The sequence below is a fragment of the Sander vitreus genome, chromosome 6 (assembly GCF_031162955.1).
Source record: "Sander vitreus isolate 19-12246 chromosome 6, sanVit1, whole genome shotgun sequence".
In the NCBI taxonomy this organism is placed as follows: Eukaryota; Metazoa; Chordata; class Actinopteri; order Perciformes; family Percidae; genus Sander; species Sander vitreus.
The window spans coordinates 32,869,995-32,886,881 of NC_135860.1; the positions used below are offsets into that span (position 1 = coordinate 32,869,995).

The 16,887-nt window shown below is 40.2% G+C and overlaps 1 protein-coding gene across 4 annotated transcripts in view; it reads right to left on the reverse strand.

Annotated features, from left to right (window-relative positions):
• Positions 1-16,887, reverse strand: part of ncalda (neurocalcin delta a) — a 92,538-nt gene that overhangs the window by 10,744 nt on the left and 64,907 nt on the right. For all 4 annotated transcript variants that reach the window (XM_078253807.1, XM_078253808.1, XM_078253810.1 and 1 more), the window contains one exon: positions 4,084-4,494. In XM_078253807.1, the coding sequence (XP_078109933.1) occupies positions 4,084-4,461 (378 nt within the window). In that variant the 5' untranslated portion in view covers positions 4,462-4,494. The remainder of the gene's footprint in view (positions 1-4,083; positions 4,495-16,887) is intronic.

Sequence of the window (16,887 nt, forward strand, 5' to 3'; positions counted from 1 at the left end):
GCCAAACATCTTTTCGCAATTATAACATGGTGGAACGGAGAGCTTCGCTTGGCAGCGCCTGGGGTCTGTTAGGTGGCAAATTTAATTGTGGATTAGCCGTGGTCAAAACAATCATACTAAAATAACTTAGTGTGTTGAACATTGTTTAGTCACGAAGCATTAGCTTAGTTTCCGGAAGTGCTAGTGCTAGTGTAGCTGGTAACTTAAGGGAAAGTTTACCAATTTTCTGTGTACTGCTGTACATGCAGATGAATGGCGCCAGTACCCAGAGGTCTGCGTTTACCCGCCGGTAAATCTCCGCTGGATGACTCGCTTAAGAGGGGTTGAAAATCAGGACTTTTCCTCTTTAGCGTTTAGCTTAGCACCATTGCAAACATAAACAACACTGGCTTGGCCATGTAATCCTCCTTAGCTCCAACCTCTCGTCCAACCATCGTCACGTCCGGTTTTTAAAAAAACCAAGATGGCAAGGCTTCAAAATGGCAGTCCACAAACCAATGGGTGACGTCACTGCTGGTACGTCCATTATTTTTTACAGTCTATGGGATAATGTAAGCACACAACTAAGCAAATATATATAACTATAGTTGTTTTTAGACATTGTAATGCAGAAACATTACATATTATATCTTTAACTATATATGTGTGACTCTTTTTTTTTTATTAAAGATTTATGTCTTCATTAGGAACCAATAGGCTTGGGTCTGAGTGCCACAGACAGGATTGGGAAGTCAGAAAGTATTGAGAAACGAACTAACACACTTTAGTCATTTCATGGGATTTGTTGATAGTTTAAAATAACACCAGTCTTATCCTTTACCACAGCTGGTCAGCTGGTGTATCCACTTGTTAGAATCAGAGTCAGGTTTACTGCCAAGTAGGTTTTCACATACAAGGACTTTGCCCTGGTGTTTTGGTGCATAATAATACATATACTAAGAGCAAACAAAAATGAAAGTACTGCAAAAGTCAAGAAACAAATATAAAATAGAAAGATGTTAAGACTTATTTGCACCGACAGAGCCAGCTGAGCACTGTTTGAGTCGCCCTGCAGTAATAAGCACACATACTGTACACAACATGTACACAGTGCCTCGCCTCACCCTCACACAAAAGATGAATACGTTTCCTACGGCGACCCTATCCGCCTGAGCAGTAATATCTTCATCTAACCTGCTATTCTGTTCAATCTCACTGAATTACCAGTATGAATGCTCTCCTTTTTTGTCCGTCGAGATGAACTTCCCTCTGTGCCAGTCTGCTCTGCTGATAGTACGCGATTTCAGATGAAAGGTAGACAGAGGTTAGATATCAACTATTGGTGAGTGCATGAGACACTTTTATCTTTCTCCCAGAGTTCAGATTTAGTCATTATCTGAAGAAGATGATCCATCTGGCTGTGATCCATCTCATTCAATTACTCCCATAGCAAGGCTAATTATGGGCATCACCAGCATTTACACACTCTCTGCAGGAGAGAACATTAGCTAGCTGGAGTGAGCCGCAGCTCTCACTCACTACATGGAGATTTGTGAATAGAGAACCTGAAGACCACTGTGGCGGGAATGACAGGATCTTGGGTGAAGCATTTAAAGGTGATGGTCACAATAATACCGATGTGGTGGACAATATCCCTTACAGAGAGAATAAATTGGATAATACTGACGCAATAAAAATGACGTCAAATCATGACCAAAAGAGCTATATGACACTTCTAAAGATTTGTTCATTCTTCAACACGGATGCAGGGGCAAACTCACACGTGTATCTATACATACTACAATCGGGGGTCTGTTCGCAGATGCATTCCAAATGTGAGCACTAAAGCAATATGGCATTCTCATAAAAGCAACAGAAACATCTTTACTGTATATTGTTTTATTTGGTAATAAGTAAAAGTCAAACACTGAAAATGGCTTGTGTGACCGCTTGATGATAATAGGACCAAGGATGGGGAAAACAGTACACACTAGGGTTTAGGGCTGCAGCTATGGATTATTTTAGTAATCGATTATTCTACCGATTATTCCATCGATTAATCGAGTAATCGAATAAGAAATACTTATAACTATATTTATATAGTAAATATTTATTATTGCTGTGTACTAAAAAAAAGGAAACCGGTACTCTAGGAAGCTCTGCTACTTCTGCTACTTGGGCGGTGTGATTTGCTTTGCAGCAAGCCTTTCTGAGAATATAGTTCCCGGTTTGTTTACGGTTAGAAGATGGCTGTGTCTGATGTTACGTTGTTTTTTGTACACGCTGTGACTCTATAAATCACAACGTGTAAATAGGAACATGTTGGCGTTATTTTGTCACTTACTGGGAGCAGTAGGCTAGTTGGAACCAGTTACCTGCAGGTTCTGTGCTAGACTAAGCTACTGGTGGAACCGTCAGACAGCGTTACAACGCGCACGGACACGAGAAGGGTATGTATCGACTTGTCTAACTCTGGGGGTTACGGTGAATAAGCTAAAGTCCCAATAAGTCAGCGTGTTCCTTTAACATCTGCGACATACACAGAAATATGCTAAACAATGACAAATGCACTTACACTCATTCCCTCATTAAGGCAGAACTATCAAGTTTTCAACACTCCTTTTATGACTTTTAACTAATGAGCCCGACATGAGCGACTGATTCATAGCTTTCTGTTCTTTTGTCCTTGGGAACTTTTAATGGAAAGTGGGCAGAGGGTTTATGTCGTCTAGTGACTCACTGCGGTCTTGAGGTAGGAAGGCTACTTTAAGTCAGGCTTTATAGATTCATATTAAGATTGGCCATAGCTACCATGAAATGAATCAGATAAATTGTCTTGATCAACTAAAATACAGATACTCTAGTCTATATCGACGTCGTTTCATTTCTGGGATTGTTCGGGTGCTGCTGGAAATTCCGCCATATGTCCCTAATTTTCAGGGGGGGAGGAATAAATAAATGTCAAAACTATACATAAATAAAACACAGTGAGATACATGCAGATTGCAAATGCAGGAGCACCCTCAATGTTTTTAGTGGTCACGTTCACTTGCTCAGACCAACTGGCATATGGCTACATTTATTGGTTTAAATTCATCTGACGCTGCACATAACTGACTTTGGGGCTTTTGTACACACAAATCGACCCAATTTCTTTTATTTGTTTGTTTGATAATATTCTGACATAAATACATAATTCATATTTTCAAACATGCAGAGGAGGAGATTCTGTGTGTGTGTGAAGACTCAACCCATTCCCACCCTGCCACCCACCCAAACACACCGGTCTGATCCCCAGTAAGGAGGAGACACTGTGGTGTTGAGTGACTGATGGAGGGTTGCATGAAACAGCTACGGAGTTTACGTTGCTATGGACGCAGTGTTCCAACCGTATAGGCGGAAATGGACTATATTTTTTAGCGGAAGCAATACAATAGTTGTTTCCGGTTTCTTGTAAAAGTTTCTCTGTTCACACAACTGAAGACTTTTAATGTGACATTTTCCAAAATGTTTTGTTGTGAAAAAACAACAACACATGTTTAAGATGATATTCATTGCATTAAATCAGGTACTGCCATCGCCCTAGAGTATTTGCTGCAACTTCATCAAGTGCAACACACGAAGAAGTCAGTCAACTTCCTGGTCAGACAAATCATGTTTTAAATTTCTGATTTTGGATTCCCAATTGAATATGAAAACACCAAATGATACACTGATAGAGCTTCCTCCCTGCATGGAGCACAGCTGTATGTCCTCCTGTTCTTAAAATGCCAGCAATGTTTTTCCTAGTCTCATAAAGAGTGTGTTATGGATACAGGGGCAAAACTGTTAATATAAATGTTAAACAATCCCTGCTCTGGCTAATATTACAGTTAGTGTGTGTTTGTGTGTGATGTGTCCAGAACTGACTGCCTCACAGTCATAGACGCTACCATGTGATACAGAAACTTTGTTCCTGTTAGTGGAAGTTTCTGTCCTGTTTTTGCATTTTACTGTGTTTTAGACACTGAGATATTTTATTAGACATAGATATGCAGTTTTAATATGTGGTATTTGTATATGAAGCTGAGCACGGTGTGTCCATCCGCCTCCATGCACACTCACCTGAACAATCTCCAGCATCTCAGATTTACTGATGTACCCATTTCCATCCAGGTCGTACATACTGAATGCCCATTTCAACTTCTGCTCCAGCTTGCCACGTGACGTCACACTTAGTGCGATGATAAACTCCCGAAAGTCTATTGTCCCGTCGCCGTTAGCGTCGAATGTGCGAAAGACATGCTCGGCAAACTTGGAAGCGTCTCCGTAGGGGAAGAAGTTACCGTAGATCTTCTTGAACTCCTCCATGGAGAGGTTCCCGCTGGGGCAGTCCCTCAGGAAGCCCTTGTACCACTCCTGGATCTCATGCTCGGTGAAGTCAGTGCTCTCCAGGAGGTCCTGCATCACCTCAGGACGGAGCTTGCTGTTCTGCTTCCCCATGTCTGTCGGTCCGCTCAATTACTCGGTTCACAGCTGGGAGAGAGAGGGAGGTGAGAAGGTTTGGTTTTAGGATAGGAGAAACACCAACAGACAATTTAAAGTTCAATGTAGTACCCAATTCAATACTTTTTAGGCACCGACCGAATTGCCTCTAAAAGTATCGAAAAACGCCTTGTCATTTAATACCCAATTTCAATCCCTAAGGCAGAGATCTTCAACAGGGGGTCCGGGACCCCAAGGGGGTCCTCAGAGTTACTGCAGGGGGGCCACCAAATTATTAATTTTCGCCGCCAGTTTTGTTGTTATTACTTAGAATTCCTCATGGTGGAGACAGAAACTATGCACTATATCTTTAAAAAACATTGAAGACCCCTGCCCCAAAGGAATAGATCTCATCTGAGTCAGTGAGCCAATAAGCATGCTTCTACAAAGATCTAACAATGTCTATGATTGGCTTTCTAACAATACTATATATATATATATATATATATATATATATATATATATATATATATACACACACACACACACACACAGACCACGCAGGAAAAACTCTACGTTACACAGAGATGGGGCTCATGTACTAGGAGCTGAAAAAGAAATGAAAAGATTTGTGCCGTAATGTGTAATTTCTTTTTGTTAAAATGGATTTTCATAAAATTGGTATCGGAAAAAAAGATACCAGAGCCCTGGATTTTTAAAAGGTAAACAACTCACGCTGTTACTGCTCGTTTATGACTATGTTAAATGAACAGTGCAAACGTTTGTCAGGCTCCATGATCAATGCTTATGTAATCAGTTTAACATGCATTTAGAGTTTCAGTGTGCACAGCTGGGTGACAGCTGATTAAGGTGGCAGACTGATGGCTCTGGGATGGAAAGTGCATCATCATACTGTTACTCTTACAATACTTCAGAGAAAAATCACCAACATGTATGCTGAGCCTCATTTTATGTTTCCCTGCAGTAAACGTTACTCAAAGTAGCAATGAAGGCATTTCATTAGATTTTTTTGTGGTTACAACTTATTACCATGGGTCGTACAGTCAGTCCTTTGAAAAACATGTTTTGTGTTACATAATGACTATTGAATTCTATTTTTTTTTAAAGGGGAGATCAGTAATTGGTTCCACTATGGGGTGTTGGTCTTTAAAGGCCTGAATCCAATGTATGCATCTACGGAAGAGGATTAGGGCCACGTGTGAACATTTTATTGAGACTTTAATCTCAGAATTCTGACTTTAAACTCACAACTCAAATACAGTTTTTCCACATGTGGCCCAAATCCTCTTCTGTATGCATCAGTTAAATAACCACCAGACTAAGCCAAAAACACAGCTGCTGTGTCCTCAAGTGGCTTCCGAGGTATGAACCAAAAATGTAATCAACCCTTCTTTTCAGACTTTAAACTTTACGTTTATCAGGACTAAAAATCACTCTCCTTTCACAAACTGTTGGAACTTTTCCATGGAAAACAGTGTACTGTGTGCCATATGCCCAACACGGGCTTAATTAGTCTCTCAACAAACATCATTCAGATTCATAAACTCTTGATAAACAATGTCTCGATTCTTTTCCTGGAAAAGTGTCATGTGTGTAGTGTAGATCTTTATGAACATGATAAAAGCGTTATAATCCCTGTTTGCAGACGATTTCAATGTTCATGTAATAAAACACCTTAATGAACAGATGTTACATTTACTGTATTTATGTTTGACTAGAAACTATTAAATGTTCCATAGAGCCATTGCTCTAGTTAGTTTATGACAGAAAGGACCGACATTGATGAGTAGTGTAATGAAATCATTCTAATCATATCTGTTTTTCAAATCTATGCTTCTAGAAGTAACAAGTAAAGCCTGATATGTATATGGACCCATCATGTTTAATTGATCCTAACTGTTATTATTTCACAAAGCCACTTTTACCCCATAGACTGTTTCATTTCATAATGCCTCTATTTTTTAATCACATCTTTGTTCACCAAGACAAACTGGCTGTTGCTTCAGGCTGAATAAGACAACAGCTGGTCATTTAGAAAAATAGTAATGTGAAATAAAAAAGGCTCTCGCAAGAGTTTGAAATAACACATTTTGAAATAAAACTGCTCAATTAAATAAAAATGTATATACGGTAATTAAAACCAGACTAAATAATATTTCATAATTCAAATGATATTGGGTTATTTCACAATGTCTTTAGTACATAAATTGTCTATTTATCTGCATGATTATTTATCTCTTATATATTTATTTAATAGTGGTCCACAGACATTATCTCTCCAGAGACAAAGACAGAGGTAGGAGATACATGAACAAACAGATGGAGTGTCAGAGTTAGATGGGGAAATAGTGGCAGTCGGGGAAAAAGTAGTCTCGCTTTGCCAGACCTTCCTCCACAGCGCTGTGGAGGAAGGTCTGGCGAGTCCACACAGCATTTTGGGATGGGAGAAAAACGTCCTCTGGTTTATTGGCATTTCATTAAACCAAATCACAATCATGTTGGGTGGCTCTAAGCATGTCGCTAAAAAATAGTCTCAGGAAGGAACTAGTTTTGGTGGAACGTGTACGTTTAAAAGTAGTTTTAGTCGTGCAACAGAAAACTCAGATTGGACAGATAGTCTAGCTAGCTGTCTGGATTTACCCTGCAGAGATCTGAGGAGCAGTTAACCATAGTCCTCAGAAATCCACCAGAGGTTAGAACGCCAACACAGAGACAGAGGAAGGTAACGGAACATCCAGCCGAAAAGTGTGACAGAAGTGGAACATCGTGGATATAGACTAGGCAAAAAGTGATGAGAGCCACAGTGGAAGAGTTCTGAGTCTATTTTATATCTTCCCCTTTGGTGACACAAACAGGAAGTGGCTTGCCCTGGTCTCAGTGAGATTGTGCTCATAATGCAGTAAACATGTTCTTTTTGTGTATCTGAGTATAAACTGTACATGCTAATATTTTAGCATGTGTCATAAGCCTTAATGCAAAATACAATTCTAAGAACCAAACATGTTGGAAATGATTTGTAATTTCCCTAACATACTTTATCTCGTATGTGTTAGATTGTATGTATCTATGTCCACTATGTATTCAGCCCGGTGCAATGCCCTGTTAGCCTTAATATGGCCTTCACTCTGAAAAGTCTCAGGAAATGAGTCACTTGTGTACTCAAAACTACCTAGCAAGGTCCTTGAATATAACTACGCTATAGGAAACCATAGGAAATGAAAACAACTGCTGAAGGCTTATTTCTCACATCCTTAGCAGGTTATCTACAGTGTCTGGTTGACTACTACAATCTCATAGAAAGAAATAAGAAAAAGAGTAAATCTACCAACATCAAGTCAAATCATGGCAGATACTAAAAAAGACCTCCTACACTCAAGGTTTAACCAAGGCTACTGAGTAGATATTCCACAATGTAAGCAAGGATATTTAAGAAGTGATAACTTATCAGAGTATTGAATTATCTACTGTCAGAGTGCCCTAAAACACTGTAATCACCAGTCAGGCGGTTAATGCTACAGAACAGCGTCTACATGTCTTTTGGTAAAAATTATGATCAAAATGGCTCTGATGTCTTGGTGGGACAGAATCATAATCAAGAGGAGCAATCGCTTCTTGAGTGGCACACAAATTAATGGGAGAATGATATTTGTAGGGAATTATGTTTGACATTCTCCTTTGTTTACACACTGAGCACAGCAAAGAACTGCTTAGCATTTAAACAGCAACATATTGAAACATGTGAGAAGGGAAGATAACACAGAAGTAGACAGCAAAATGTAACAAGCCGCACATATATCAATAAACACAAGCTAACCTGGAGACTAGAATCCAGAGTAACAGAAGGGAAAACAGTCTCAGGTCCATGTGGAGGTTAACCCAGATGATCACACACGGCAAGATGCTTACTGTAATCCTAACGTAAAACCTAGGATGTTTACAAAAGTTTAGCAAGGCTAACGCTGGGTTTTCACAGGCAGCTTTTTTTCAACCGTCCGATCGTTTATAGATCTTGACATTTCTGTTCGCACTTAAAGGCAGCTTCATTTCACTGAGAAAGAAAGAAAGAAGGAAAGAAAGAAAGAAAAAGAGACAGAGTTACTTTGTGCTGGAGCTTGTTGCAGGAACAGTCAGCTGTTAGGGAAACTCATGGTTGGTAAAGTGCTTGTGTTTCGTTTTTTACCCTCATAGTTTTTCTAAATGTTCTTGTGGCAGCGATAGAGGCAGTGAGGTTTACCGTTTACTGTATGGGACTCTCACACCGCCTCAAAATGGACTGACAATGGTATGAATTTAGCAGGCCTTTTAGTTGTTCAATGAATCTAATCTAATTTAAAAATGTAAAGAGTTAAAAGAGTAAAACACTTAAAACCACAAATGTCAACCTCATGGTGGCACTACTGGAAAACACAAGTGATTACTAAAGTCAGAGGGGTTCATCCTTTGGGGAACATAAATCTGTATAAACTTTCATGGCAATCCGTCTAATGGTTGTAGTTTTTTTTAGACCATAAATAACGTGGTAGACCGATCAATCCACGTTGACATGCAGCTAACACGGCTAAAAGCACAAACAATTTGCAAACCTAAATGTGGATGCAAAGCTTGTTCAGAATAAGAAACATTGTTTCCATGCACATAATATTCCGGTTTTTGCCATTATTCTGAAAAAGACGATATTCCGACTAAGCTGTTTACATGGCTAATGAAAGTGAATATTCCACTAATACTCCCGTTTACATGCAGCCGTGCAAAATATGATTTTTTCAAAGTTTACCAGCAGTGGTGAACTTGTTGGACTGTACGAACACAGTGTCCCTCTTTCATTCCTTCAACCAGCTTCTTAAAGATAATTTTTGGGGCATTTTAGGCTTTATTTGACAGGACAACTGAAGACATGAAAGGGGAGAGAGGGGAGAATGACATGCAGCAAAGGGCCGCAGGTCGGAGTCAAACCCGGACCCGCTGCGTCGAGGAGTAAACCTCTGTATATGTGCGCCCGCTCTACCAACTGAGCAATCCGGGCGCCCCTTCAGCCAGCTTCTTGAAAAGGTCGGTGTAGTGATGTGTGCGCATATCCAAAAACCTGTTGATATCCAACTTTGATAATGTTTAAAAGTAGCTGTGGTTCTCCTTCTTATCAGGTCTGCAGCCTTGCAAACTGTTGGCTGGACAGCAACCATAGCAACGCAGCCTGCGGTAAAAACCCAGATTGAGACACATATTCCGAATGCGCTGCAGAAGAATGCCTCTAAAACCTGAATAATGCTGGAATATCTAGTCTCACAACACGATATCGATATAATATCGATATATTGCCCAGCTCTAATTAATTCAAAGACCTTTGGGTGAGTTTGTTTTGGGCACGAGTAGTCCTCTGTCTTATAACACTACATAACGGAAGGTTTGGTTTTGAAAGTTTAAAAAACTCTGACTTTATGCCAATTACCGCATTGACTACCGTTTAAAGTGCTACTACAGCAACTGACCCTCAGAGTGATTACACTTCAGTCTGTCACCAGGCTCCTCACTAAGGGAATCCATAGCCATGACCCTGTCTCAGGCAACTAAGGATGCTGCTGGCAACCCACTTATGGGATGACATGGATTTTTGTTTAGCAGCTCTCAAGGCTGCTGCACGCTTCAGTGTGCTGTTCAGAATGTCAGATAGTGTTGGAAGGCTGCTTTCTCACAGCTGGGCTGGGAGGAGTGGTAAATCTAAACATTTACTCTCCAAAAACTGACAGTCTCTGCTCACTTTCCACATCAACGGGCCAGGTAGGATCAGATGAGATAATAGGAGAAGTGTCAACTGGTTCACAAATTTAGTTCTGTTTATTCACACAGCTACTTTGACCACCATATCAATCACTTTTATCCAAATTTAGCTGGGAACTCCAAGTCTGAAGAGGGGGTTTTGAGGGCCTTTTTGAATGCTGACAGTGTGGTTGGTTAGGAAGTGAGTTCCACAGAGAGGGGACGGTGACTGAAAACGACCTGTCACCCCAGGTTCTGCACTTGGTCCTGGAGATTTGCAGAAGGTTGTTATCAGCAGACCGGAGGCTTGGCCCAGACCTCTCCAGTCGCCTCTCTGTCAGCTCCACAAAATGTATGCTGAATTGTCTATTTCAGGGGTCTTCAACGTTTGTCAGACCAAGGACCCCTCAGTTAAAAAAGAGATGGAGTAAGGACCCCTTACAACATATTTTGTATAAATATATGAGTGTAAAATATAAATTGCATATTAAACTGGGCCTACAATAACGTGTAGGGCTAAAGCCTTTATACATACCTTTTTACGGTGCATACAACACTAAGCTATTAAAATAATAATAGTTGATATATTTATAGCCTACATCACGTTTCAATGTTAAAATGTGGCAAAGTGAATCCTTAACTGTATCTGTGGATGGCTACCTTATGGCTATCTACCTATAAGCACGTAACCTATCATCAATGTTGTGTAAATAAATAAAACAATTATCTTTACAAATAATATGTTGGATTCAAATAATTTTTTTTAAACTAGCTTACAATAATTTGGTGCCCCCCCTGCAGCAACTCTGAGGACCCCCTTTTTTTGTTGAAGATCTCTGGTCTATTTTACAAATATTAGTTGTGCTTGAGGTTGACGTTGGACGGCATGTGGCTATGAGTTGCTCATCAAGATAGGGAAATAAAATTGCCAACTGGCCGGTCAAGGTTTTCAAATGTAGACTATCAGCTACGACCTATGGCTACGATCCCGACTACGTGGACAAGCAAGACCATCACCATCTCTACATCAGAGGGGGCACTGAGGAAAGAGTATTTGAACGTCCACTGGGATCTTCTCTACTGGCTAACCAGTGTGCAGGCGTTATACGGTGAACACAAAGTAAAGCGGAGGCTGATGGGAATGTCATTGCAATCCATCCAACAGCTGTCAAGACGTTTCAATCAAAACCGAAAATGTCAACCTTAGTGGCATCCTCTGATCACAAATGTCTGTACAAAATGTCATGGCAATCCATCCAACAGTAGTTGAGATACTTCGGTCAGGAACAAAGTGGTGGACGGACTGACCGACATTTCCATCCATGGACACACACACAGCTAGCGTGGATTTAAAAAAGACATGAAAGGTGGAGGTAACTCTGAAAGCCCTTTACTATGAAGTAGCTACTGGAAGTGCTGCAAAGGAGAAAATCAAGAGACTTTAACGTGTCAGTCTGTTACATATAAATGGTAAGGAAAAGGAAAGTCTATGGCAATGGAGAAACAGAGGCACTTATCTATCTAACAAATAGTAACAACAGTTGAGATATAACATTCCCAGTGACCGCTATGTTCTACAACTTTAATAACTAAATAAAGTTATGAATAAAGAATTTACTCATTTGCGTGACTTTGTGTTCATAATCCCACACCAGCTTTTTGTGCAACCTCAAATTTCAGCTATAGTTCAGAAAAGGTAAGAGCAACTGGGCTGTGCAATGTGATTGGCCGATTGATTCGTAAAAAGTAGTTTGTTTGAAGCAGGCAGATGCTTCCACTGTTCCCGTCTCTCATCCACTCACATTTCCTCCCTTGAAGCCAGCTGCAGAACCATTTGGATGCTGATTATCATTCAAATCAAACGTGCGGACAGAAGCGGATGGGGATTCAGATTCAAATAGAGCTTGTTCAAATAGAGTTTCCATTGCTCGGGTTCACATTCAGATTATGAGAAGCTAACCACTTCACACACACAGGCTCACCAGTTAAGCTGCTGGACAAAACAATATCTATGCAAAACACATAGGCTCTCTATGATGAAAGGCTGTGAAGACTGTGATGATGTTAATTCTGTATAAATACATTTATGAGAAGGCTCTGACACTATTAGGAGAGAGGTATGGAGACTGAAGCAGTGAGAGAGGCGGACGAGACATGAATCAGGATGAAAACAGAAAGAGACAGTATATCTCCATTTTAACCTATTCAAGTTATACATACTCCTTGTTTCGTATTCTCTCCGACACGTCATCTTTTCCCGTCTTCATGCTTTTCAGCTGCCGTTCATCCGTCCCACTTACAAGTCAACGAATATTTCCGTCTTTCTACTATCCTATTCATAAACTCTTTGTCTCTCTTCCACTTTGCCCGTACCTTATTTCCATACTCTTCATCCTGTTTTATGTCACCCTACACATGAATAATTTACTCTCTTATGAAGCAATTTCACTGCAGTTACCATAGTAATAGGGCTGCACAATATTGTTTTTTTTTTATCGTCATTGCAATATCAACTTGCGCAATATACATATCGCAAAAGGCTAAAACGTATCGCAACAGACACTCAGATTTTTTGTGCGAGTTGAAAGAAAATATCAGCCGAAAACTGCACATAAAAATGTAACTGTCATTCTTTTTTAAAGTGGTGCCTTTTATGTTCAATTTGTTCAATGAAAAAATGTTGGAAATGATTTCCTTTATTTGTTTTAAATTCAACAAGCGATTGTTGCAATTAGCAGAATACTAAGAACAGCAGAAATGCAGAATTGAGCACACTTTAATACCCGTTTATTTATCGCAAGTAATATCGTTATCGTGATATTCAACAACGTCATCGCATATCGCATATTTTCCTCGTATCGTGCAGCCCTACATAGTAACATTCAGCAAAATCTTACAGCCATTGATGAGCTTTCTGGCTGAGTGCGCTGCATACATATACGCATTGGGACAGAGGCTACCAACAGTCAAATACACAGAGTCGTTGACTGCAGGATGTGTGTGCCCATGTGTGTATTTGTGGTTTGTGTGGGTGCAGGTATGTGGGGTTAGTAGCAAGCAGCCAACTTTGATCAACAGTTATATAAACTCAAAGATATCAAAAATCCTTTCTATGAACCAGGGTGTCAAATAATGATAATAATGTAGACTTAAAACCTTACAGCAGTCTAGTCTGCATGTATCCTTCATTTGAAGCAGCTACTCCAGACCATTCTTTTTACATCGATAAATTAAATTAATACTTATCAAAAAAAGACACCTGCCACCGGGCCGAACAACTTTTCTGGGGGAAACCCTGGAGACGGAATGGGGTGACAGAGTTTTTCTGCTGTTAAGCTGGCAGCGGATGTAGTAACAGAGCCGAACCGACATTTGTGTGAAAAGGATAGCCGGCATTTGCGCCGTTATTCCCACTCGCCATTCTGTATAAAAGGTTTGGAGATGGAATGGCTAGACAGAGTTGTTCTGCCATTAAGCTGAGACCTCATTCAAAGGTTCTTTCAAACACAGCTGGGAAGTGAAGTATTCTTACAGTTACTGAGAAATGGAAGTTATATGAATGTATATACAATTAGCATAATAAATATATCTTTGCTTCCATCCGTAAAGCGTAAACTCTGGTAACATGAAACTAGCACTTCTGACTTGACCAATGATCCACCTTTGTGTGGTAAATCCTCACTTTGGAAAGCTCCCTTTCAATTCCTGGAGTACTTTGCATTACAGGGTGCTAATATATAATTTGGCACGGCTTTGCATCAAAATGTTGACAGCCAATATATCCATACATGGCACTTATTAATTTGGTTCATCTCTCTACTCACTACAAATATTTTTTTAATGGAAACCCAAATTCGTTTTGGGATGAAACCCCCAAATAATATACAGTAAGTGCTAAGCACACAAAGGGACTGTGATGTGAGAAATGGGAAGGGGGACTGTCTTTTTGTGTGTAAAGAAACATTTGTACATTTGGTTTTTCTTAGTGCAAGGCAGCAGCTTGAGTCTCCAAAACAATGGACAGCAGGAACAGCAGAACAATAGAGATGGGAGTGGGAATGTGAGACAGAGGAGGACAAAGACATAGACACAAAAATAGAAATTAAAATAAGAAAACGCCTACATCTACCTACATCCTACTACTACTAAGAGACACCACTCTGTTCTCTCTTTTCCTGTCAGAGCAGGAAAACCTAAAGACAATTCAAGCCATTTGTTTAAGGCTAATTAACCAACAATTTACCTGTTTTATGCTTTCTTTCTTTTTGGTAATAGTGCAGTCTGACTGAAGCACAATAAGGGCTTTTTCCCATCCACATTTTAAGCTAAAATCAGTCTGGTTCTAAAAAGGAGAAACCTCTCCCCTCAAATGTCCTGACACTGACACTGGAAGGCGAGGTGGGAAAACACAAAGACAGGCATTGGCAGAAGGCCAGGCAGCAGCTGGATAAAGGGTGATCCAAGTGGGGGGCAGATGAGTTTGTACTTGGGCTAAAGCTAACTTTTCTAGGATCTGACTCGAGTCTTCCCTTGTTCTTTTGTAGCCAAGCTGACCATACATGTGCAAGCTCTTTGCCATCAAATCAACACCATACCTGGTGAGACAGTGAGACAGCACATAAGCAGCATTTGAATTCTTGTCGGATTGATTAGGGTTGCTAGCTGGTTAGCTTGATGCTGCCCACATTCCATATTTTCAGCCCTTATACGTTTAAATGGCCTCTTTAGCCTTCACTAGGTTGCTATGGTAACATACCTGGTAGGAGGAAAGGGAGGAGGCAACAACCACACATTGTGCCTATTGATTCAGGAGAAAAAGAGTGAACCAATGACTTCCCCAAGTCACTTTCATAATCAACTTAAGGGTTATGTAATTTCATCTATGTAGCCACAGTGCAGAGATCTGTCACTGTGCCTGTACAACTATGTGTTATTATCGACATCAGAGGTATTGAATAAGGATATAACAGCTTTACTGTTTATTCTGGCTTGCTTATAAGTATTATATATGTAAATGTGTAAAGATCATGGATAACAGTGGATGAAGCAACTTCTCAGCTGAGTCAGATTGGACAACAGTTTTTAGTGGACTGTTATGAGAATCAGCTTGGATTGCATGCCTGTAAGGAATCTGTTCTTTTTTACTTCCCTTTTCGTCCAACAGAAAAGGAGGTTGTGTCTAATTTGTTTGGTTCCCTGTCTGTGGTGCCCTGGTGGGAGTTCTCTGTCTGGATCATTGGACCTGGTTAATTGGCTGGATGACTAACTCATGGGTTTCAACGGGGGGAGGGGGGAGGAGGAGATGTCTGTCTGCCTGGTATTAAAGTTATTATGGTTCTGTGCTAACTTTAAAAGCTTCAGGATAAACCCCAGGGGTGATGACGGTATGAAACTGCTTGCCTAGCAGTGCCTAGCAGTGCCTAACAGTGCCTAGCAGTGCCTAACAGTGCCTAGCAGTGCCTAGCAGTGCCTAGCAGTGCGTAACAGTGCCTAGCAGTGCGTAACAGTGCGTGACAGTGCCTAGCAGTGCCTAGCAGTGCGTAACAGTGCCTAGCAGTGCCTAGCAGTGCGTAACAGTGCGTAACAGTGCGTAACAGTGCCTAGCAGTGCCTAGCAGTGCGTAACGGTACCTAACGGTACCTAACAGTGCCTAGCAGTACCTAACAGTGCCTAGCAGTACCTAACAGTGCCTAGCAGTGCCTAGCAGTGCCTGACTTTTTGCTAGAAGCTAACAATGTAGCTATGGCTGAACTTTGGCCTACTTTAGAATATACAAATGTTCTCACTAAGAACCTGTGAACCACAGTCCAAAACTGGCAGTTTGATTTTCTGTGTACTGAACTTTTACCTAAAGTAAACTTCTTTGACTTTTATGCACATCGTGTCTTTTTTTAAATATTAGTTTTTCTAAAATTATACTTAAAAGAAAATCCCAATATATCGAAATATATTGCAATATATTGAATCGTGACCCATGTATCGTGATACGTATCGTATCGCCAGATTCTTGCCAATACACAGCCCTAATAAACCCTGCATAGTCCGACTACTGCTTAAATGTCATGCAAGCCCAGCCCCCATTATTGCATTTGTGCTGTACCTATCCAGTCTACAATGGCAAATTATAAATTACCACTCAAAATGATACTACATCACCGCCTCGTGTCGGAAAGACCTTGATCTGGCTAGCGGGTGTTGGAAGCGAGTAAAAGAAAAGACTCAACTTATTTTAAATTAATATTATTCTGTTTTAAACACAGCTGTTTGCAAAATGCATACTGACGAGGTAATGCATCCATTTGTGGGTAAGTAGGATTAATAACTGTAATATGATGATGGTAAAACAAGGTAAACTTGGTTTTAGCTAACGTAAATTTATATATTGATGTACAACCACGTCGCACATTTTATTTCATAAATACAATGAATATTATTCGTACCTGTATAGGTGGAAGAGGGCCAATTTAGGATCGGTTGAATGGCCGACCAAGGTTGACTCATATTTTCGCCTGTGCTCTATCACTTTCCTTGTTTAGCTTTTTTTTGGTTCTTCGGTCAATTCTACCGTTTTTCTCTTTGAAAAAAGTACATTTTACAAAAATCTCCTCCTGCTTTCTTTTAACTTGCTAACCTACTACTCAATACATAAACATAGTCTATTCCGCTCTC